Raw genomic sequence first — 23502 nt, 5'->3', positions numbered from 1 at the left:
GTGACTTAAAACAACAGAAATTTATTCTCTCATGGTTCTGGAGGCCAGAAATCTAAAATCAATGCGTCAGCAAAGCCATGCTCACTCTAAAGTCTCTTGAGAAGAATTCTTCCCTTGCCTCTTTCTAGCTTCCAGTGGTTGCCTGCCATCCTTGGTGTTCCTTGACTTACAGTTGCATCACTCAGTCTTTGCCTTTGTCTTCACATGGCCTTCTTCCCTGTGTGTATTTTTACTTGCCCTTCTTATAATTATACCAGTCATTGGATTTAGGGCCCATATTAATCCACTATGACCTCATCTTAACTAATCACATCTCCAAAGACCCTATTTCCAAATTCCAAGGTTCTATGTGGATGTGAAATTTGAGGGGACATTATTCAACCCAGTACAGGTGGTAATAGATTACATTACTGTGTAAACATATAAATTACAAACTCAGCCTATTAGAAAAGAATGTTCAGAAGTTTCTCTAAAAGCTAGATTTAGGGACTTCCCTGGTGGCACAGTGGTTAAGAATCTACCTGCCAATGCTGGGGACACTGGTTCGATTCCTGGTCTGGGAAGATCCCACATGCCGCGGAGCAACTAAGCCCCTGCGCCATGACTACTAAGCCTGCGCTCTAGAGCCTGTGAGCCATAACTACTGAAGCCCACAGGCCTAGAGCCCATGCTCCACAACAAGAGAAGCCACTGCAACGAGAAGCCTGCACGTCACATCAAAGAGCAGCCCCCGCTCAATGTAACTAGAGAAAGCCTGTGCGCAGCAACGAAGACCCAATGCAGCCAAAAATAAATAAATAATTTTTCAAAAGAAATAAAAAGCTGAGATTTAGAAATTAGACACATTTTTAGAGAAAATACAGCTCTATAGAATAGAGAATACTGGGGAAATTTTAAATTTTTGACCTAAATAGCCTAATGCTTTCCCCCAGAAGTAGTTTTCAAAATTAGAAATTTCCAAAGTCTAATAAGATAAATTTAGTCAGTCCTACTAATGAAATTGACATTTTGGTTTTAGTTCTGATGCCCTTGTTATCTTTTAGTAAAGTGGAGCTGAGCCACATCAATTTCTCATGGAGTTTGATGACACTTATTTGGGAACAACTAGGACAATGTTTTCCGATGTCTGCCATGTTTATTAAAATTAATTGAACTTTTCCTTCCTTGGGCTTTTGATATTATATTCTGCTGCCCAGATTGCTGCTTGAATAATTTTATGCCACAGTCCTTTGTATTTTTCCTCACACTTACTCTCTTCCTCTGAGGTCCCCAACTGGAAATCCAGATGAATGAGGCTGTTTTTGGTTGCAAGTGACTGATGCTAGTTTAAGCCTAAAGGAATTCATTGGCTCATGCAGCTAGGAAGTTCAGACATGTATTGGCTTCTATAAGCTATAATTTAGATGAGTAGTTTTCGAGTCCATCTAGGGATACCGGGAGACTCCAAGATCTTTTCAGAGGGTCTACAAAGTCAAAAGTATTTTCATAGTGATACTAAGCCATTATGTGCCTTTTCCCTCTCATTTTCTCATTAGATACAGTAGAATTTTCCAGAGGCTACGTGATGTGTAGTGATGTCATCACTCTGATAGCTAATGGAATGTGTGTTTGTATATTCTCATATTTTAAAAATTTTAATATAGTAAATACCAATAGGTATAACCTACTTAAACAAAAGCTCTTTGGAGTCCTCAATAATTTTTAAGAGTGTAAAGATGTCCTGAGACCAAAATCTTGAAAACCACAAATTTAGGTCATGTCTCCATCCCAAAGCACTAAGGCAAAGGCAATAGCATTTTCTAATTGGTTGGCCTCAGTCATGTGTTCACCCAGAGGATCAGGATCAGATGAACCCCTACCAAATAGACAAAGATCAAGGGAGGATGCATCTGGGTACCATATGTAAGGCTAGTGCCTTGATAGATTAGTAGTTAGTCAGAAAGGGTTTAAACTGAAATGTCAACTGAGACTTAAAATTGTTTCTGGTGATAAAAAGTTGAAAAGCTGGATACTTCCATTAAGGCATCTGAAGTAGCATAACAGTTGGGAAAATAAATGCATAACACCCCCCCACACACACACACACACACAAAATCTCCTATCTCTCTCTACCATTACTATAGATTTTAATCTTTTCTGAGGGCTTTAATTTATACATTTGATACGACCCACATTGTTTCATGTTAATATTCAGAAGCTAGAGAAGCTCTTCCCTGTGTGTCCTGACAATTTACAAATGTACAAGGTCACCACTTATTTATATGGCTGCTTACCTGATAAAAGAAGGAAACCAGAAACAAAAAAGTTTTGTTTCTAAAGAAAGCACTGGTTTTTCTCCCTCCTTAATTCAAAGAAAGTGTAGACAGAAGACGAGGAGGACGGTATTTGCTAGAAGAGGAAGGAATTATTGGATAAGGGAAAGGAGAATGAGATTTGTTAAATGGAAAAGTAACATTAAGTGTCCAGAAACTATTTAATTTCTTAAAAGGGGTCTATTTACAAGGTCGTCAGTTTTTAGGATACAGTATACACAAGTAAAGAAAAAATAGTCCCTGGGACTTCCTTGGTGGCACAGTGGTTAAGACTCCGTGCTCCCAGTGCAGGGGGGCCAGCTTCGATCCCTTGTCTGGGAGTTAGCTCCTACATGCATGCCACAACTAAGAGTTCACATGCCACAACTAAGGAGCCCACGTGCCACAGCTAAGGAACCCATGAGCCGCAACTAAGAAGCCCTCCTGCCGCAACTAAGACCCAGTGCAACAAACCAAATAAATAAATAAATAAATATTTTTAATAAAACAAAGAAAAAATAGTCCAAAACTTAACCACTGACATGGATTAAGTTTAAGTGAGCTTTTTAAAAAAAATCAAAAATTATTATTATTAATTGGTTTCCATATAATCAAAGCCCAACTACCCTAGAAAAATAGTTTTGTCTCTATAAAAGCAACAAAAAATTATTTTGTTAACCTAAGTAACCTCATTTTCTCCCAGGTTGACTAATAATTGGAGGAAGTATGGTCGATAGGAATGTTTATACGGTAGTTTAGCTTAAAATGAACCTGCAGTAGAAGTTTGAAATGTTAAAAAGCATAAATGAATTGGTGAAGGAAGCAGAGATGATGGATTTTTCAGTTGTGCTGAAAAATCTCATTTTACCATGTAATAATTACATTTCATATTTATCTGTGTATCACCTGCTGTGGGATTGATTGGGTGCAGAGCGTGAATCCCTTTCCGACACAGAACCTTGTTTCCTTCCCATTTCCTAATATTTGATGACTAAATACAGAACATATAAGGCAATAGGGACTTTGAATTGCTAGCAGTGCAGGCTACTCCCAAGGTACCAGAGGGGCTGTTAGAAATTTGCCTTGCCATGTAACAGCTTGCAGAAGCCTCTGCCTATAAAAGGAGACACCAGCTAACCTGGCCAGAGTTCACGTAAACAATATTAAAGCTGGATTTTTCTGCCTGGATCTAAAAGAGTAAAGCGAAATGTTGCATACTGTCCCTTGTCCCCTTTGATGACTGCAATTCTAGATTAAAGATGAAAATAGCAGACTGTTGTTGTTGGCCGTATTTCATTTAGGAAAGAAGTATGACAAACATTACAAATCACTTTGTGGTCATTGCAAAACAGCAACTTTTGGGGGTGAAATGTTAGCAAATATTCTTTGAATAGCTAGAATGTCAAGGTAAAATAAATGAGATAAGCCACAAAAATAGTACTACCCAAGATTATGGTTATTAAATGTTTTACTGATGGGATAGAGTTTTCCTCAGTTGAATTTAAAATTGAAAAGTATCTCCCAAGTACAGTCAAGAGTATCAGTGATTTTATTCTGAGAGAAACATAACTGGAATATTATGAGTATAAATAAAATTGTAATGTTTCACTGCCATAAATATTTTCTGATTACTAATTCAGTTTTGCTAATAATTTGATTCTGAGATGGGAATGTCCTAAATATAGACATATTCCAACCATATTGGAAGGAACAGCCCTCCCTGTAATTTAAACTAATATTGGATTCATCAGTGATTCTCTTGGGAGTTTGGGTATCTTGAATGAGTCTCTGATCTGTTGGGTAAGTTGACCGAATAAATTTGTACCCACAAAGCTGAGATCCATATTCTGGACTTATCAAAATGCAGACACCCAGGCATAGCCAGCCAATCTAACAGATAACTTTGCACTGCCATATAGGTGAAAGTCGGAATCCAATGTGAAGTCTTAAAGACAGTAGAAAAAAAGGCTATAATATTTCAGTTTTGTGCTTTGAAGAAATTGAAAGATTTGGAACATTTGAGGGAAAGGTGATAAGCCTAATAATAATGAACATACAATTTCAGTACTTTAGAGATGGCAAATGATTCACTTTTTAAGAAGTTATACATCTCTGCTAGCAAGTGAATTGTTTATTTCATGCTTTGGTTAACAAAAACAAATGGGAAAAAAGGTCAGATACTCATCTAAACACATTTCAATGGTAAAAACAAACAAACAAAAACCATGATTTTAAAACATTTGAATGGTGTTCTTTTAATCCAATTTTTAAAAGGGGAATCAAAGGCCTTGTGATTAAATGATGTATTCCAGATAGTCAGTGGTACAATCAGATTTTATTTTCCTGATTTTTGTTCTCATTGCTCTGTCTAATCCAATTGACTTGGAAAATCTTTCAGGACTGCTAAAGCACAGAGGGCCTAGATGAGAACAGATGTGGCTTTCTTGAAACAGAATGTGGACTATACACTCAGCTAACTCAGTTGGTAGAACATGAAACTAATTGTCTCAGGACTGCAGAGCCTGTTATTTTTGTGGTCAAGAGAGGAAAGATATGAGTTAAATCGGAATATGAATTGGCAGTAATAATACCAGGCTCTGGTAATTAGCTTAACTGTTACCGTGGGGCAGTAACATGTGGGACTTTGGACACCCTTTCAACATATCTGAACTTCAGTGTCCTCTTCTGTAAAGTGATGGAGATTTATACTTGTTTAAAGTCCCATCTAATGCCCAAATTCTATGATTTCATGTAAAGTTTTCCAGTCTGAAAGTACATTTTAAAAAATCCGCCTTTAAAGCAACCTTTAAAAATGTAAATTGACCTTGGGAGATGGAAGATTTTTACTTAGTTGGCTTACTTTACTCATTACACCATACAAGGGATTCCTACAGGTAATGAAGTATTTTGTAACAAATCAACTTTCCTCATATTGACATGAGATAGGAAATTGATGACAACTTAATTAAAGAAAAGATCTGAAGATCTCAGGGACTACAGTATGATCCAGTGGTATCATACTGACACAAGACAGGGTGTCAATAGACCTGGGACTTTGGAATTAACTTTCTGTGGCCTTATGCCATACCTGAGGCTCTATTAAATCCCAGGTACTGTGTTAGGTGATCAAAATGAAAAGATGAAGAAGACACAGTCCTGGGTCTCAAAGAGCTCACAGTTTGGTAAGGGAGATCAATAGCTGGGTAAATAAACAATTGCAAGATAGTTCGCTAAGTGCTATGGTAGACATAAGGTAGCCTGAACAATGATTCTGAAACCTGGCTTCACATAAGAATTTCCTGGGGAACTTTTTAAAAAATACAGGTGTTTTTACCCTCTCTCTCAGAGATCATAATTTTTTTAAAAAATTTTATTTATTTTTGGCTGCGTTGGGTCTCCATTGCTGCAAGCGGGCTTTCTATGGTTGCGGTGAGCTGGGGCTACTCTTCGCTGCAGTGCGCGGGTGGACTTCTCATTGCGGTGGCTTCTCTTGTTGCAGAGCACAGGCTCTAGGCACGTGGACTTCAGTAGTTGCAGCACGCGGGCTTCAGTAGTTGTGGCTTGCAGGCCCTAGAGTGCAGGCTCAGTAGTTGTGGTGCATGAGCTTAGTTGCTCCATGGCATGTGGGATCTTCCCGGACAAGGGATCGAACCTGTGTCCCCTGCATTGGCAGGTGGATTCTTAACCACTGCGCCACCAGAGAAGTCCCTCAGAGATCATAATTTACATGATCTGGAGAGAGGCTTAGTGAATTGGTGTTTTTAAAAGCTCCCAAGGATATTCTTATACACAACTAGGATTGAGAATTACTGGGATAGTAGAAGGGCACCAAACTTGGCCCTTAGGTCAAATAGGCAACAGTCAAGCAGACAAGAGGAGAAGAATCTTTCAGACAGAGGAACAGCTTTGTGCAAAGGCATGGATATAACAGAACTCATGGTGAATCAGGGGAACTGCAACTAGATCTGTGCAGCTCACTGTAGATGTATGAGCGAAGGAGGTTACAGTGAAAGATGAGATTGGGGATGTAGGCAGGAGGCAGATCTTTATGTGTTTTGTGAAAGAGTTTGGACTTTATACTGAAGTCAAGGGGAAATCAGTAGGGACGTGACATGATCTCATTTCTCCTTTCGAAAAGATAGTTTCAGTGGTGCTGTGGAAGATGGATTAGAGGGGCTGGAATCAGGGAAACTAGTTAAAAGAGGGTGTGGTAATCCAGGCAGGAAAGAGAGCCTGAACTAAAACAGTGGCACTGGGAAGGCAGAAGATATTCATGGAATAGATAACTAGGAGGCAGTATCAACAGTGCAGATGGGTGTGGTGGGTGAAAGAGTAGAGGAGTCTATGGAGTATTATTTCCTTATTTTGTAACTACTTTTGCTCATTTGCTAGTGGAGGATCTGCCCAGAACTAAACACTTCAGAGGTGGAGAGAACAGATTTTTATGGACTTGTTAACAACATACAGTGTGGTTTGAATCTAGTCATTTCAAAAATCAAAAGCTATCAAAATAATCAGAGGCTGTTTACAATCCCTAAATGACTAAATTCCTGACATGCTTAAGGCCAAGCATCTAACTAGCATTTCCACCCATTGTGGAGGGGAGAGAGAGTGGAAATAGCACTAAAACGAAGGTTTGAGAGATTTTAATTAACACAAATGGCTGTACCTAGTCTTTAAATCTGTCCAAAGCAAAGGGAGTGAAAGCTTTCTAATCCTTCAGCGCTTCATCTGGCCTTGACCTCAGAAAAAAGAGCCTCCCTCTTCCTTCATCAAACTGACTTCCTTTAGCTCCTTGTTGTTCTGTGTAGGTCTTTGCGCCCAGAATTCTCTAAGACAGGAAAAAACAGAAAAAAATGACAGCTAAAGCACCAAGTGTCCTGGCACTCATTTTGCAAATCCTCTAAAAATATTAAATTAGAATACTAAAAATATTAACAAATGCATTCCAAAATTCTACACCCACTATCTATTCAAGCCTTTGAAATGATTTCGAAAACCAAAGTAATTTTCACATTAGATTCACTTTTGCCAGTAGTTGCTCTGCTCATAGTTGCAGTGTCCATGGTACCTGATGGGGAAAATTAGGAAAACGAGAGCTTTCTTTGAGTAAAAAACCTAGTTTTATTTTGAGTTGCAAGGCTATTAGCATTCGTCATAGTACCATATCATTGTAGGACTGACTCTGGTATTAGCATTGATGTGGATTTTCTAATTGTTGTTTTAGAAAATAACTTCATCAAACAATGTTTTTAAAGTTGAAGTGGCAAACCTTCTTTTTTTGGTGGGGGGTGGGTACGTGGGCCTCTCACTGTTGTGGCCTCTCCCGTTGCAGAGCATAGGCTCCGGACACGCAGGCTCAGCGGCCATGGCTCACGGGCCCAGCCGCTCCATGGCATGTGGGATCTTCCCGGGCCGGGGCACGAACCCATGTCCCCTGCATCGGCAGGCGGACTCTCAACCACTGCGCCACCAGGGAAGCCCTGGCAAACCTTTTTTTTCTGTTGAGAGCTCATATCCCACAGGACAAAAAAATCGTTTGAAGATTACATCAAGTAAAAACAATTTTATTTGAGAGCCTACAAAGTGTGCTTCCAATACAACTTTTAAATGAAGAAATGAGATGATAAATCACGCACATATCTGCACACCCTCTGGTAACCCAGACACACATTCCACAAAAATGGCTAACTGTGGACAGCGGAGAACAAACAAAAGATGAAGGTGGGGGTGGGGATGAGAAAGAGGAGGCAGAGAGAGAGGCACAGACTGAGAGAGAAAGGGAGAGAATAAAAAGGGAAAGAGAGAGAATTGTAGGGTGTTAAATAGGCTTTGTGGTGAGTCAGTCCTAGGTGAGGGCTGCCAGACTAAAATATAGGACACCCAGTTAAATTTGAATTTCAATAAACACCAAATAATTTTTAGTATATGTATGTCCCATGCAATAGTTGGGACATATTTAAACTCAACATTTATTGTTTATCTGCAATTCAAACTTAACTGGGGATCTTCTTTCTATTAGCTAAGTATGACAACCTAATCCTAGACAACCTTCTGCTCTCCTGATTGTGTGACGCAAAAAAGTTTAGAATATATTGTCACTCACTGAAATAATCATAATATCAATACAGGTACAGTTTACTTCTTTTTCAACCTTCAAAATTTATATTTAGGAAAGAAGACTTTTGTTCTCCCCTGGACTTCTGTGGAGTTTTATAGGAAGTGAAAGAATGAGCTAGTTTAGAAATTAACTTCGGACTTCCCTGGTGGCATAGTGGTTAAGAATCCACCTGCCAATTCAGGGGACATGGGTTCGATCCCTGGTCTGGGAAGATCCCACATGCCGTGGAGCAACTATGCCCGTGTGCCACAACCACTGAGCCCGCGTGCCACAACTACTGAAGCCTGCACACCTAGAGCCTGTGCTCCACAACAAGAGAAGCCACCACAATGAGAAGCCCGTGCACCGCAATGAAGTGTAGCCCCCACTCCCTGCAACTGGAGAAAGTCTGCGCGCAGCAATGAAGACCCAATGCAACTGAAAATAAAGAAATAAAAATAAAAAAAGTTAACTTCATGACCTACTAATACCATGAACCGAAGACTGACATTCAAAAGGTTCAAGTTGCTGCAAGGCTTGAAAAAGCCTGTATTTGAGGGCAATGTTATTTATCAAGGACTCACATTGGAGCCAGCTGTGGGTTTCCGCCCCTGCCTTTCAGAATTTTAGCTTAACACTACTATTTTCCTTTCAGCAGCACCTGCTGGAGTGTATTCAGCCATCGGGAGGAGTAATACTAAAGTGAAGTAAAGGTTGAAGCTGGGGAGAATGACTTGCTTTCAGAACAGAGGGAGTTATAGAATAAATAAGGTCTCAAGAGTATTCATTTCCCACTGCACTGGGCTTTCATCTGAATTTATAAGTGTAGCAAAATATTCACATGCAACCTTCAGCTTCTTAAAAGAGCTCAAGGAAATGCTAAGAGTTGGGGTGGGCGTTTGGGGGTGGGATAGGGGAGGAGAGAAGAGCAAGGCTGTCAGAATCAAGTGTCTTATCACCAGTTCTATTATTATGGAAGATAAACCTCTTCTTTAAATACCCGCAGATGTGATGGGAAACAGCTGAATTTAAAGATCGCTTCGTGCCTGTGCGCTCTAAGATAGGTGACTGCCAAAGGCCAAGAACTGCTCTCTTGACTCTACAGAATTCTGGGTAGGGCTGCCGTACACTCTGGGTCAAACTGTAATTTTATACTGGTCTGGAAGTAAATCCCTTCAAATGTGACCCGTCTCTGGAAAGACTTCACCGTGGATGTAAAATATTTTTCTCTTCTGTAAGACTAGGTGATGAAGTATGCTAAACCGATGAGACTGACCTGGCTAATGATACATACAACCTGGGCCTCAAGGGAATTTGCACGTAGAGATTGCTTGAAGTGTTACAAAGTCAGTATTAACACAGGATTATATATATATATATATATATATATATATATATATATATATATATATGTTTTTGGGGTTTTTTTTTGGCGGTACGCGGGCCTCTCACTATTGTGGCCTCTCCCGTTGCAGGGCACAGGCTCCGGACGCGCAGGCTCAGCGGCCCTGGCTCACGGGCCCAGCCGCTCCGCGGCACGTGGGATCTTCCCGGACCGGGGCACGAACCCGTGTCCCCTGCATCGGCAGGCGGACTCTCAACCACTGCGCCACCAGGGAAGCCCCAGGATTATATTTTGCCAACCAAACAGATCACACCACTGCAATGCAGCCAACCAACACACAGGACAAACGATGTGGGAGGAGGAATTCTTGGCGAGGAGCAGTGCGATAACCCTCCCTCTACTTGGAAATGCCTATAGCAGAAGGGCCTGTACCCGATTGGCTGGAAGGTGTGTCCAAAATTACGTTCAATCCTTTAAGACAGATCTGTGAAATTCAATTCTTTTGAAACTAGAGGAAAAGGAACATTATCCAGGAACACCACTAAGTACTTAAACTTCAAAAGGTCCCCACCTTGCGCAATTGCCTGATTTTTTAATTCCTTGTCCTGATCGCCTGATTTATCTGTGGTAGAAAAAAAACAAACAGTATTAGGGATTGTGGAGGGCGGGACAGTGGCTGTTTTTGGAATGGAGGACACTGTAGTTCACGGAGTGGAATAATAGGTACAGATTTTGCAGCAGAATGCTGAATTTAATACGGGATAATCAAGGCTGCCAGTAATACACCTCAGTGTCACAAAGCATGGCAGAAAACACCAAGAGATCTTTTATTTTTTTCATTTGATACATAAATGTAGCACATTTTGTCCTAAGGGCAATAGAAGACTGATGGCTCCCTGCAGGTTCCTGAATTACCACTGTTTATGGACTAAAGGCCTGGATGTGATTGGTGCCACCTACTGGGATAAATGAAGAATTACAAATCTGTCAACCCCTTTTGGAAGTAGTATTTCTTTTGTTACTGAACAAATTAATGTTGGGGGTATGATTCTTTATTGGGAGGATTATACATTAAACAAGTGATAAGCTTGAATTCAAATCATAGCCTTTAGTTGTGGAAGAGTCATAAGAAATCACATACTGGAACACTGTCACTTTATAGCATATTTTAGGAGGTGAACTTTGGATATGCAGTCAGAAGCCTGGCTTCTCTGAACTAGTTTCTTGTTCTATAACACCTACCCCACAGAGTCATTGTGAGGGTTACACAAAATCATGTTTTCAACATGCTCTATAATATGTTATGGTTGCTTTAGATAAAGAAAAACACTGAAACAAAATGACTGGTCCAGGACATCTAAATGGTTAGCCTCAGAGTAAGGCCTGCAACTCATATATCTGACTCTAAATCCAGTGCTTTTCCCAGTAAATTGCTATTTCCCAAAATTTGATGGTGAGATGATTTTAGGAGGCAACTGCAATAAATTTAGGAGGTGCTGGAACACAGCATTAAATACTATAAATCACAGTGAGAAAATTATTCCTTTTTTGATTCTTTCAAACTTGACACCTTGATGGCATCAAGGAGAAGAGTTTCAGTTTGGTGCTGGTTTTCTTTAAAACTCTCTACATCTTGCTGATCTCACTTCCTAATAAAGATAAAACAGGTCTTAGGGTTCAGCACTGTGTTAGAATACTAAAATTTTGTTCTCAGTATACTTATTATGTTTACTTTCTATTATAGAAAACTACATCTGTTTTTCGTTTACAACACATATTACTGTTGGTAATAATATCTTAATATAACTACTTTAAAAATCCCTCTACGAAGAAAACTAATATTTCTTTTGTTTTCTTTTCAATAATTAAACACTAGGTTATAAATAGGTCAATAAAACCAAAATCTAAGACTTAAATTTCATATCCACTTGGGCTCAGACAAACTCAGAGATTTTGTATATGTGTGTATTAGAAAATGAAACTGGTCTACAATCAGTGCTCAATGCATGTGCAGTCAATAACACACAAGCAATGGGTCACGCATGCCTGTGGCTACGTGCACTTGTGGTAACTGAACAGTTTAGAGTCCTATCGCTTAATACTCCAGAAGCATTAGAGGAGAGAAGAGAAAAGAGGATGTTGCTCTGTGGGCTGTTCTAGTTCAGAGTTCAGAGATTCAGTGTTCCACAAGCAAGGGAAAAAATATCTTCCGCGGTGATCACGCTGAAGGGAATCTTTCACTATTTATTTTCGTGGTTTGATTTGAATCCAGAGTGAAAAGATTTTTGGCTCCTTACTCTATGGATCCCTTGAGATGACTTTCAACTAATTTTAAATGAAATAAGACGTGGATCTCTCACCCTCATAACCCTCCCCTCCTCTATCTTTTTAATTTGCATCTTAATGACTTTATACTGCTTCTGGTTGTATTCCAGGTTCTTATTGGAGAAGAAAACCTCAAGCTTTCTGCTTTCCAATCTTATCAGGACAACAGTTAAAAGAGAGACATGAATGGAACACTGGCTGAAGGATAGGTAGTTCCTCCAATCATCCAGATTTTCTAAATTTTAAATATGGATCAAGTCAGACCAACAGAGTGCTATGGACCTGGACCAAATCATCTTGAGCTGATCCATCGCTTTTAAAAAAGTTCACATCAGGGGCTTCCCTGGTAGCGCAGTGGTTGAAAGTCCGCCTGCTGATGCAGAGGACACGGGTTCATGCCCTGGTCCGGGAAGATCCCACATGCCGCAGAGTGGCTGGGCCCGTGAGCCTGCACGTCCGGAGCCTGTGCTCCGCAACGGGAGAGGCCACAACAGTGAGAGGCCCGCGTACCGCCAAAAAAAAAAAAAAAAAAAAAGTTCACATCAATAATTTCTTATCAGATTGTGCCAAGGAACAGATAAGAAACAGCCTAGGAAATTTAGATTCTGAATTTATTTTAGAAATATTTTTGAGGACATTAGCTACTATGACACACATAGAGTGTCTTGTTCCCCTGATGAGGACCTGGAAGAGAAATTTCTCTCTCATTTCAGTACCAGTAAAAGCTGTGTTTCTTCTGAGAACTTGGTTTATTTTTATTTTGTGGACACCATAAATTCATGTTTCTTTTTCGGGGAAATTCATAACCAAGACTGAAGCCTACCTGTACCAACTGTATGGTAATTTCACTACACATTTTTATGTATTTACCTGGCTTCAACTTATTTTCCCTTTGCCTTGATTTAGTCATCTGTTTATTTGATCTTCATGCTGTGTGTGATTTTATAAGTTATTCAAGACCTTATGGAATATGATTGAGAAGAAATTAGAGACATACATATTAATACTGATAAAACATTGGCATCCCTTAGCCATGATCTCTTATTGCATGTCTCTTTTTTAAATTACAGCGTTCAGATTCATAGATCCATGAAAATTTAAGAGCCCTTTCTTCCTGTCCCTAAGAAAACCATTCCTTTATTTTTTTGTGATAAGCTATATGATTTCCTCTAATGATGCCATAAATTCTTTGGGGTGGGGAAATGGTGAAACTCCCAGAGGAATATCTGGATTGGTGAAACTCACAACCATTGTTGGATGTCTCTTTGGCCTTCTATTCTGAAGTAGCAGAGTCTATTCCAATAAGATTTGTGAGATCAAACTACTCTAATTCCTAAGAAAGGGGACGAGGTGAGGAGAAAACTAATATTTTATCAAGTGTCAACTATGTATCAACTACATATGCTAAGCACACAATATATTACTCAGTCTTTACAAAGGAAAATTTTATTTCCTCTAGAGGAATCCTTACCTTGATATAAGAGTTTCAGTGTAATAATAATGATGATGATAGTGAAAACATTTTTTATAACACCGCTAACTAACTTACTGTGTGCCAGGTATTGTGTTATCACTTTACAGGTAATGGGATCTCCAATGTAAAACCAAACAAACCTCAAATTGTGTACCTATGATACTCTACCTACCTCGGGACCCAGGAAGATTAAAAAATGCTTGCTTTGGCTCAAAATTCTGCTGTATGTACAGTGATAACTTAAGATCATTGTGCTTCTGGTAGTTCTTCAAGGCTTCAATTCTCAGCTCGATCACTTGGCCATTAAAGTCATTCTATAAGAGAACATTTTTCAAAACTACTCATATAGTATTGACTTCTCTAAATCCACTATTACCTGAATCCTTTTAACTCAGAAGTTTAAAAATGAACCTATCATGCTCAGTCTTTAAAAGTGGGCAGAAATTATGTGTGATTTTTCCCCCCATTTCAAATAGGACAAAATCAAGATCATAGGGAAAAAGTGCTATACTCAAGGTGAAGCTGGAGATAGGTCTCTTCAGCCATCTTCCCACAAAACATTTCTTTTAGCATGACAATTGGTAATCCAGATGAGAGGATCAGGTTTACCATTAGGAAACTAAAAGCCTCTATATTGCATGAATGAAATTGTACCCTGTGTCCAGCCTTGGAAGACTTAGTACCTGAATGAAGTTAGCTTGTTCCTGATACCTGACCCATTCCATTTTCCTCTGTTGCTTTTCCTGGTGGAAGAAAGAGCCTCTGGTGACAAAGTAAATTGAGATCAGAAATCAGTTTTCTCAATATGCTGCAAAGACTTTATAGCAAAATTATGGTGTCATAGATTCACTAATATATTGGTTTCAACTGCAGTCCTCTTAATTGGCATCACCTGTACATCCCACTCTCCAAAAGCTAAAAGCTAAAAGAACAGGATGTTTTCTATCAATGAGTTGGCTGCAGGAAGATTAGATACAAGCATAATATCTCTAAATAAATGTTCAAAAACAAATTAACAAGTGTTTTGACATCACATAGCTATTTCAAAGTTGTCATTATTGGTACAGATTTTCCCACTTTGCTCTAGCTATCATGATTTACCAGAAACTTGCCGTGTCACTGACTCAGATGTAATACCCCAAGGGAACCAGATCTCCTATAAAATTTTGTATCAGTTCAGGAGCACACTTAGGCAGATTATTGCTACATTAAAGATTTCTAATCTATCAGCTCTAAAAGCCACTACTTTCAGAAAGATCATACTACCTTCCTTATTTCCTTCACTTTCTCTGCATACAATGTCTCCAGTTCATTCTTGGTCTTCCTAGATGATGAGGGGGTTTGGGGAGCCTGGGAAGAAAGAAGAGAGCTAAAGGAAAAGGAGGTCCCAGGAAAGAAATGCAATGTCTTAGCAGACAGTAAATCCAATATACCCTTAAGGCCCAGATCCTTCCTATCTGTCTACCCTAATCAGTCCTGATTCTCAACGGGCTGTTGCCATCTGTGTGGCATCAACAACTTTGAAATTCTGAGCACCATGCAGTCCACTTGCCTTTCTGTCCTGTAAGTCTGCTTTGTTCTTTATCTGCAGTGCTTTTTGTTGATCACTGAGTTCTTCTGTGCTGAATGTCTGTAGAGAGACATTTTGGCAAAGCTTTAAATTACTGGGACTTCATGAGGGAAGTGGAAAGCCAATGTCAAGGCTTTTGGTTCCTGCCAGTCAGAAAACTCTCAGGGCCTGATATGAAAAGTGTACTACCAAAGGAGGTTCAGAATGGAATGAGCCCTTCCATCTGGTCTTTTGAGTGAAACTTATAATAATAAAAACTATTATAAATAATATAAATAATAAATTATAAATAATAAATATAATAAATATATATAATAAATATATAATAAATATATATAATAAATATATAATAAATATATATAAAATATAATAAAATAAAATATATAATAAATATATTATATATATAATATATATTTTTATATATATATAAATATAATATATATATATTTATATAAATATAAATAAAATATATAATAAAATATATATAATATATATATAAAATAAAAATATAATATATATATATAATAAAAATATAAAATATAATAAAAACTATATATATATATTATTATATGTCAATCACTACTGTAAGCTACTTACTACATTACTTATTTACTCTACTACATTACAAATGTTCTCATTTAATCCTCACAGGACTATTTTTATTTCCATTTTATAGATAAGAAAACTGAGTCTTAGAGAGGTTAAGTCATTTGTTTAGGGTGACTCAGTTAGGAAAGTACAGAGCTGGAATCTGAACCAGATCTCTTGGACTCTGAAGTCTGTCTTCTTAACCACTAGGCATACGATCTTGTCTCTCTATTTCTCATTGTCTAAAAGTATGGGGAGGGAAAGTCAATCACAAGCTCAGCTATATGGACATCCCTTATACAAAGTCTTTTGGGAGCTCTGGAGAAACTGGATTTTGATAGAGGAATGATGCTGGCATATTTCCTATCACTAAGACTCAAGAACTCAGAAACTAAAACTTCTCACAACTCATAGAATTGATTTGTAGCTGCCACTAAGAACTAGGAGCAGATCTCAGTACAAGATGCAGTGCTTGATAGTATCCTAATTATCTGTGGAAAGGTGAGATGGAAAAAGCAGTCAGCGATCACACTCACACCTGTTTATATCACAAGACAATCTGCTATTCAGGTCTCATAATTTGTGAAAAAACACTTGGATCCCAAAGCCTTAGTCCACAAAGGAATTTCTACCCCTGCTTGGTTTCCCAGCAAAATATTTTTGTATTAAACAATGCTGTGATTATTGCAAAGACAAAGGGGAATTAGAATCAGGTATTCATTCATTCAACTTACATTTATTGATTGTCTACTATGGGTCAAGCATTGTGCTACATGCTAGGGATTCCAAGATGAACAAAGCAATCAAGATACTGGAGAAGCATGTATTCCAGAACAGGGCAGGGAGATAAGAAACAAATAAAATAATAATAACACAATAAAATTTAAAAAATAGTGATCTTATATTATAAAAAGTGCTATGGAAGACATGAACAGAATTGTATAATAGGAAGGGTGTGTGTGGGGGGTGATGTCCTTTTTCAGGTGGAGTGAATAAGGAGGGCTTCCCTGAGGAGGTGACATTTAAGCAGAGACCTGAAGGATGAGAATGAGCCAACTATAAGAAAATAGCATTACAAAGCCCAGGGATAAAGCAAAAGCAAAAGTCTTTAGAAAGGAAAGGTCTTGGCATGTGGAGACCAGTGTGGGAGGGGAGGACTTCTATGAGAGGAGACTAGAAAGGTAGGCAAGAGCCAGACTATACCTGGAATGGCTGTAAAGGGTTTTCCTAAGGAGAGTGACATTACTTGATTGTTTTAAATAAGATCAGAGAATGAATTGGAATGAGGCATGGGTGGAAACAGAGACATGAAAAAATGAGGATGTAGACCAGAAAAAAGGGAAGCTTCTTTGCATTCTGGTTTGTAAGACAGATACTTTCAAGAGATCCTTAGAGGCACACATACCTTGTTCCATAGCATCTCCATTTCCTTCCGAAGCATCTTGTTTTTCCTTTCCTGGTGGAGAGGAAAAAGCAAATAGAAATATGTGTTTGTCTAGTCATTAAAGTTGGAAGAAATTGCTAATAGGGGGACTAAGGGGTAGGGGCATAGTAAACCACAGAGGAAGGCAATAAATGGGCCTAACCCCAAACCCAGGAACATGAGAGATAAGATTGATGATGATGATAAAAAATAATAACAATTTGGAATAGTAACTTTAATTATGGTAATTGTGGTATATCAATATAGTAATGAGTTTCTCACACTTGAAACACGTAAGATGTTCTGATCATATGGCAGTTTCTTTGGGTCTTAGACCACTAATTTTTAAGATCCTTTATGTTGTTAATTTTTTAAAATAAATTTATTTATATTTTTATTTATTTATTTTTGGCTGTGTTGGTTCTTTGTTGCTGCACAAAAGCTTTCTCTAGTTGCTGAGAGCAGGGGCTACGCTTCATTGCGGTGCGCGGGCTTCTCATTGTGGTGGCTTCTCTTTGTTGCGGAGCACAGGCTCTGGGTGCACGGGCTTCAGTAGTTGTGGCTCGGGGGCTCTAGAGCACAGGTTCAGTAGCTGTGGCGCATGGGCTTAGTTGCTTCGCGGCATGTGGGATCTTCCCAGACCAGGGCTTGAACCCGTGTCCTCTGCACTGGCAGGCGGATTCTTAACCACTGTGCCACCAGGGAAGTCCTATATTGTTAATTTCTTTAAATCTTGAAAGAATCTCTCAGACCAAACTCTTTCCTTTCTTTAACTTTGGTTATTTTCTATTTCTTCTGAAATGTGAGGGGTTAATATGCTTGTATGCATTAACCTTTAGATGAAAAGTTTTTCAAAAGTCAAAAAAATAGAATTTTTGCTAGCTAGTTCTTATTCTTCCCAACATTTCACCTGACTCCCTTTGGTTCACCCAGGACTTTTCTAGATCAAGGACCTATGAGTGTTGGAGCACCAATGCTAGAGATGAGCACTCTGTCTGACAGCAATGGAATTGAGAGCCCTGTTCAGAAGGCCATTCCCTGGAGTGCCCACCAACCTCTTACCAGATTCTGCTTCGTCTCTTCTGCTTCCTTAATGAGCTCAATGACTGAGGATTCACCATTCCCCTTCCCTGCCATGATCTGCCTCATGATCTGCAGACTAGAAAGAAGACAGAGATATCACAAAACATAATACTTCCTAAAAAGAAATATTAATATTCCATGACCAGTCAGAAACTACTCTACCATGAGAGGGAGATAGGGGCTGAAATCACAAGATTTATGGAAGTCCTTCTAGACATAGAAGGTCTCGAAAAGACAATTTCATTCCTAATTGACGTTTGCCTTAGGTATGTGCTCTATAACGAATTCTGTGCTCTGTAAGGCTCAGAACTTAGGTGTCCAACAGCTAGTGAGACTCCTCTCCACCCCTTCAGAAGAAAGTTTTGTTATATGACTTTCGGGGTAGAAGGGGACTTTTTTTGCCTCTGTGAAGAAGGAGGTTGAAGAACCTCTTGTCTTAAGGATAAATCTCAGAATTATTCCCTACCCCCATCTCTGTTCATCTCCCCTACTTTACTTCTCCACATAAAAACATTTGAGTTAGTTGGAGAACCCACTTATATCCTTATGGTAGCCTCTAGAGAATCAGGCCATCAAGAAGTTTCTGATAAAATCCGAATATCCAATCTATGACTGTAAGAGAGGATATTCTTTAAAGGTATGAATTAACTTATGCTTATTTTCTTTGTGCTTTTCCCTCTCTAATTATAAGCAAAGAAGCAAGCCTTTGTGTTCTCTTGCCCTGAGAGGGCTGAGTTTCTCGGTTGTAAACAGCTGGTGCTTTGACTACAACTTTCTGCCTGACGTTTGTTCTCACAACTTTCTGCCTGGCTTTTGCTCTCCAAAAGTCTGAGCTCTCTGAAATGTTTATGGTAGGGTAGAGAATGAAGGTAGACACATTAAGGTGAGATTCTCTGAAACTAGAAAGGAAAAAGAGAGTTGGTGGATCCCAAGAACAGTGAGTGCCCTAGCAAAGAGTTAAGACCTCAACTGCCTAGTACATTTAGTAAGGCCAGACCATAATCCAGAGGACTTTGATGCTCAGAAATGATTACCATTTCACTGTGTGGCAATGGAAGAACAGAATCATTTATCCTAAAGTGATTCCACAAACACGAATGAGGAGCTATCTGTGTGACCATGATGGATTGAGGATAGTAAAGTCTCTTAACAGTTTCTTGGGAAGAAAAGTAATAACTGTAGCCCTGTGAGATGAACTGAGTTATATTTAATTCTACTAAAAGAAGAAGGATTCCTTGCCACCCTGATTTTGTGGTTACATTCTTTTAATTTACTATAGCTGAAGGTCTAAACCTTTTAAAAAATGTAAATAATCATTGCTAAATCCTATGGATTAAAGTTCTCTTGCCTTTCCCCTTCTAGGAAATCCTGAGAAGGGAACACTTACCTTCTTTGTCTTTCCTCCAAGTTAGACATCAACTTCTGGAATAACAGCTTGTTCTTATCTTCTAGAGGTTCTAGCATCTCTAGCAGTTCCTGCTTCCTTAGTTTTAAGTCCTCACTCAACTCCTTCAAGTAGTTGTCATCTATTTTTGGACTTCTGTGGGAAGAGACACTATATTTGCCTTCAGCCCGGGCTAATAACAGAGACCCTCTTTTCGTTCCTGGATAGTTACCACTTGGCATCTTCCGTCAAAGACTCACCTTGTTTTGGAAGATAAGTAAGATCCCGGAGAGTTTGAAGCACTTGACATCTTGAAGGAAAACTTCTACTCTAAGAATAAGAAAGGTCTTCTTGAAAATATGTGCCTTCTTGTTCCATTCATTTAAGTCATCATTTTTGTGCTGCTGTTCTTGAAACTCCTGTTTCATTGGACAGATTTTTAGCTACAGGTTGAGGTCACAATGGCGCTAAGACCACAGATTTAACAGGTCTTTTAAATAACTCCAACATCAGAGACAGCTTGTTGACTGAAAATACTAACTACATCTGAGCAGTTCTTGCCTTAGCTTTAACCAAAGCCAAAAGTTTTATTCTGAAATTTTTGACTGAGTAGGGTAGAATCATAACACATCTATATTATGGAATTCCTATTGTGTTAGAAAATGATGGCTTGTCAAAAATTACTCATCAACACCATCTTCCATGGCAATTGACCTCCATGGAATGCCTACTATCTGTAGGGCACAGCACTGGATTCTGTGAATAAGGAAAAGGTAAAGACAGAGCATCTGCCTCTGGGAGACTTAGGAGGAGGAGGGGATACCTCTAGGATACAATTTAAAAAAAATAGAGGCCAGGGCTTCCCTGGTGGCGCAGTGGTTGAAAGTCCGCCTGCCGATGCAGGGGACACGGGTTTGTGCCCCGGTCCGGGAAGATCCCACATGCCGCGGAGTGGCTGGGCCGGTGGGCCGTGGCCACTGAGCCTGCGCATCTGGAGCCTGTGCTTGGCAACAGGAGAGGCCACAATAGGGAGAGGCCCGCGTACAACAAAAAAAGAAAAAAAAATAGAGGCCAAACTGACAAATACAGGTATGGGTATAATATTGAGTAATATAATACATGAACCAATTGTCATTACTTTCCTATCTTTTAAAAAAAATTTTATTTATTTATTTATTTTTGGCTGTGTTGGGTCTTCGTTGCTGCTCGTGGGCTTTCTCCATTTGCGACAAGTGGGGGCTACTCTTCGTTGCGGTACGCGGGCTCCTTATTGCGGTGGCTTCTCTTATTGTGGAGCATGGGCTGTAGCATGCGGGCTTAAGTAGTTGTGGCACGCAGGCTCAGTAGTTATGGCCCACGGGCTTAGTTGCTCCACAGCATGTGGGATCTTCCCAGACCAGCGCTCAAACCTGTGTCCCCTGCGTTGGCAGGTGGATTCTTAACCACTGTGCCACCAGGGAAGCCCCTACTTTGCTATCTTTAAAACGTGATATATCACAATGGCAAGGTAGAATTATATCAGACATGAAACAAGAAGATATAATTTGTAAAAGATCATACCATCAGTATGTCATTTCATAGCCAAGTTCCTTCCTGAGAGGCTGTAATTCTAGACTTACCTCCAGATTCTGATTTTGCCTCCATTTTCCTCTCCTTATTAGAATCACGTTTCTCCTAGACCCTAAAATCTCCCATCTTCAACTATTCACTTAGTGATCAGAAGATAACTGTAAGAGTTATACATTTGTTTCTTTATGTTCTTTTTTTTTTTTTTGGCCACGCTGCATGGATTGTGGGATCTTAGTTCCCTGACCAGGCATCAAACTTGGGCCCATGCAGTGAAAGCATGATGGAGTCCTAACCACTGGACTGCTAGGGGATTCCCTTTTATGCTCTTTACACACAGTTTTAGGACAATATTTTTTTTAAAAAAATATTTATTTATTTGGCTGCACTGGGTCCTAGTTTCAGGATCTTCGTTGCAGCACGCAGGATCTTTAGTTGTGACATGCGGGATCTTTTAGTTGCTGCATGCGGGATCTTTTAGTTGCGGCATGTGGCATCTAGTTCCCCGACTAGGGATCGAACCCAGGCCCCCTGCATTGGGAGCATGGAGCCTTAGCCACTGGACCACCAGGGAAGTCCCTAGGGTATTTTTAATGATGTTCTCAAATGTGAATTGTCATGTTAATTTCAAGTATTAACTGAGACTTTTCAGGGATTTTCTAGGGGCATTCTCCAAAATGACTTAAACCTTTTGTCTTTTGGGAAAACTTAAAGGCAGAGTATTGTAGTGAAAATAACACAAGATTTAGTTTGTCGGGATCTTTGTTTGAATCTCAGCTTTGCTGTGAGAAGTGGGCTGACTGTGAGCAAACTATATTCTCTAAGTCCCAGTTTCCACTTTTATAAAAACGAGAATGGTAAATTAAAAGGTGTGTTGTAAGGATGAAATACAATATGTGGAGTTCTTGGCTCATGTCAGGTATTTACATTTTAGTGAATTTTTGGATGGTTTGGGTTTAGGTATTGTTTAATGTCCTAAGTAAGAGGTCAAATACAAAAAAGCTGATTTATATTATCCCAATGAAGCTTAAGCTTCAGAGCCCTTCATTTTCACAGACCTCTTCCAAAGGGCCCTGGACCTCATTTGGTATTCATAATTTTGTATTCTTTTTTGGAAAGAGAGAACTCCCCACATTATATACACTTTAAGGGTATATAAAGTATCTTCTACAGCAAAACTTCTCTTTAGGCAGTCTCTACAAATACTTTTTCTAAAGCATATATATGTCACTTGTAATTTTTGTATGATAGCTAGTGTAATATGACATTACATTAGAATAGCCATATCAGGTGAAACATAATGTAATTCACATTGGTTGCCCTAGGATTTTCCATGAAAAGTTTGGATTGAAAGAGTGTGAGCGAACTCCACACAGTTAAGAGAAGGAACAAGGTGGACTAATTATTAGTTGTGGCTTTTTAGACTGCAGACGTGGCAGGTGGTAGCAAATAGAGGACAAAAATGGCATTGATCACTGAAGCATGACCTCTTTAAATTTCTTGTTGTGACATTTGGTTGGCAGAATTATGTTAGAATTTTAAAACTTTAAATGCACATGCAGAATCCCAACTCACCTTCCCTTCTTCTGTCCTTGGTTGGGAATGATTGAAAGTAGAACACTTGCTATTCTGATGTGCTCTTTTCTATAGCCAATCAGCACCTTTAATTTCCTAACATTCTGATGCCTCTTTCTTCAACTTGGAATATGACTTCTAAGAAGAATATTTGCCTTGTAATAATGTACACAGACTTTAAGAGCTTAAAACCCCCCCAAAAAAACCCCAAACCCCCCAGTTTTGAAAGGGGATAATTGACATACTACATTATCTCTGGGACAAAGGTAGAGAGGGTGAAGATATAGATGAACATTAGAAGTGGAAAGGAAGGAAGTTGAACACTAATTTTTCCTGAAGTGGACGTTTAGGTCATCTGTTGATTGAGGAAGCATGGTAGGAAACTTTGGAAGAGTAATAACTTGAGGTTTGGAATAACACTTGAGCAGTGGAAAAGGAAGCCAACCACGCAAGAGTGAAAGGATTGCCAAGTAGTGCTAAGGGTCAAGGTAATCTGGGAATTGCTGATCTGCCATGGCATGAATCAGCAGTCATGCAATTTCTCCAGCAGTACTTGGCAAACTAGAAGCAGTAGTAGAGAGAGCAGATGGTTGTTCGATTCTGAGCTGCGACTTGGCAGAATGGATGTGCAGAAGTTCAAGGGAGTAAGGATACTGAGAGCACTGGTGAGAGTATCTATCAAAAGGCTGATCATCTCATTCAGGTGATGCAGGGAAAAAAATGAAGAAGGGGGTAGCTAAGAGGGGAAATCGAGAAGGGGTTGAATTTAAGGAGTTTG

The 23502-nt window shown here is 39.2% G+C and overlaps 1 protein-coding gene across 1 annotated transcript; it reads right to left on the bottom strand.

Moving 5' to 3' along the window:
* Positions 1 to 7002: 7002 nt before the first annotated feature.
* CCDC196 (coiled-coil domain containing 196) lies at positions 7003 to 19893 on the bottom strand. Its single transcript, XM_027111764.1, has 10 exons — positions 19844 to 19893; positions 19587 to 19739; positions 18179 to 18275; positions 17099 to 17149; positions 15088 to 15165; positions 14802 to 14885; positions 14219 to 14278; positions 13708 to 13849; positions 7292 to 7362; positions 7003 to 7122 (listed from the first exon to the last, which is right to left on the bottom strand). The coding sequence occupies exons 1-10, from the start codon at positions 19891 to 19893 to the stop codon at positions 7003 to 7005; spliced, it is 906 nt and encodes a 301-aa protein (XP_026967565.1).
* Between the last annotated feature and the right edge of the window lie 3609 nt (positions 19894 to 23502).

The sequence above is a fragment of the Aethalodelphis obliquidens genome, unplaced genomic scaffold, assembly GCF_003676395.1.
Source record: "Aethalodelphis obliquidens isolate GAN/ISIS:26980383/991018 unplaced genomic scaffold, ASM367639v1 scaffold10, whole genome shotgun sequence".
Classification (NCBI taxonomy): Eukaryota; Metazoa; Chordata; class Mammalia; order Artiodactyla; family Delphinidae; genus Aethalodelphis; species Aethalodelphis obliquidens.
The sequence above is the reverse complement of the archived record's forward strand: the minus strand, read 5'-3'. Positions and strand labels throughout refer to the sequence as shown.

Coding starts and splice junctions, on each gene's coding strand:
- CCDC196 (XM_027111764.1), bottom strand. CDS start 19,893: ATGTCAAGTGCTTCAAACTCTCCGGGATCTTACTTATCTTCCAAAACA. Junction 18,276..19,586: donor TTGGAGGAAAGACAAAGAAG/GTAAGTGTTCCC, acceptor TCTTCTTTCTAG/TCTGCAGATCATGAGGCAGA. Junction 14,886..15,087: donor CAGACTTACAGGACAGAAAG/GCAAGTGGACTG, acceptor CTTTCTTCCCAG/GCTCCCCAAACCCCCTCATC.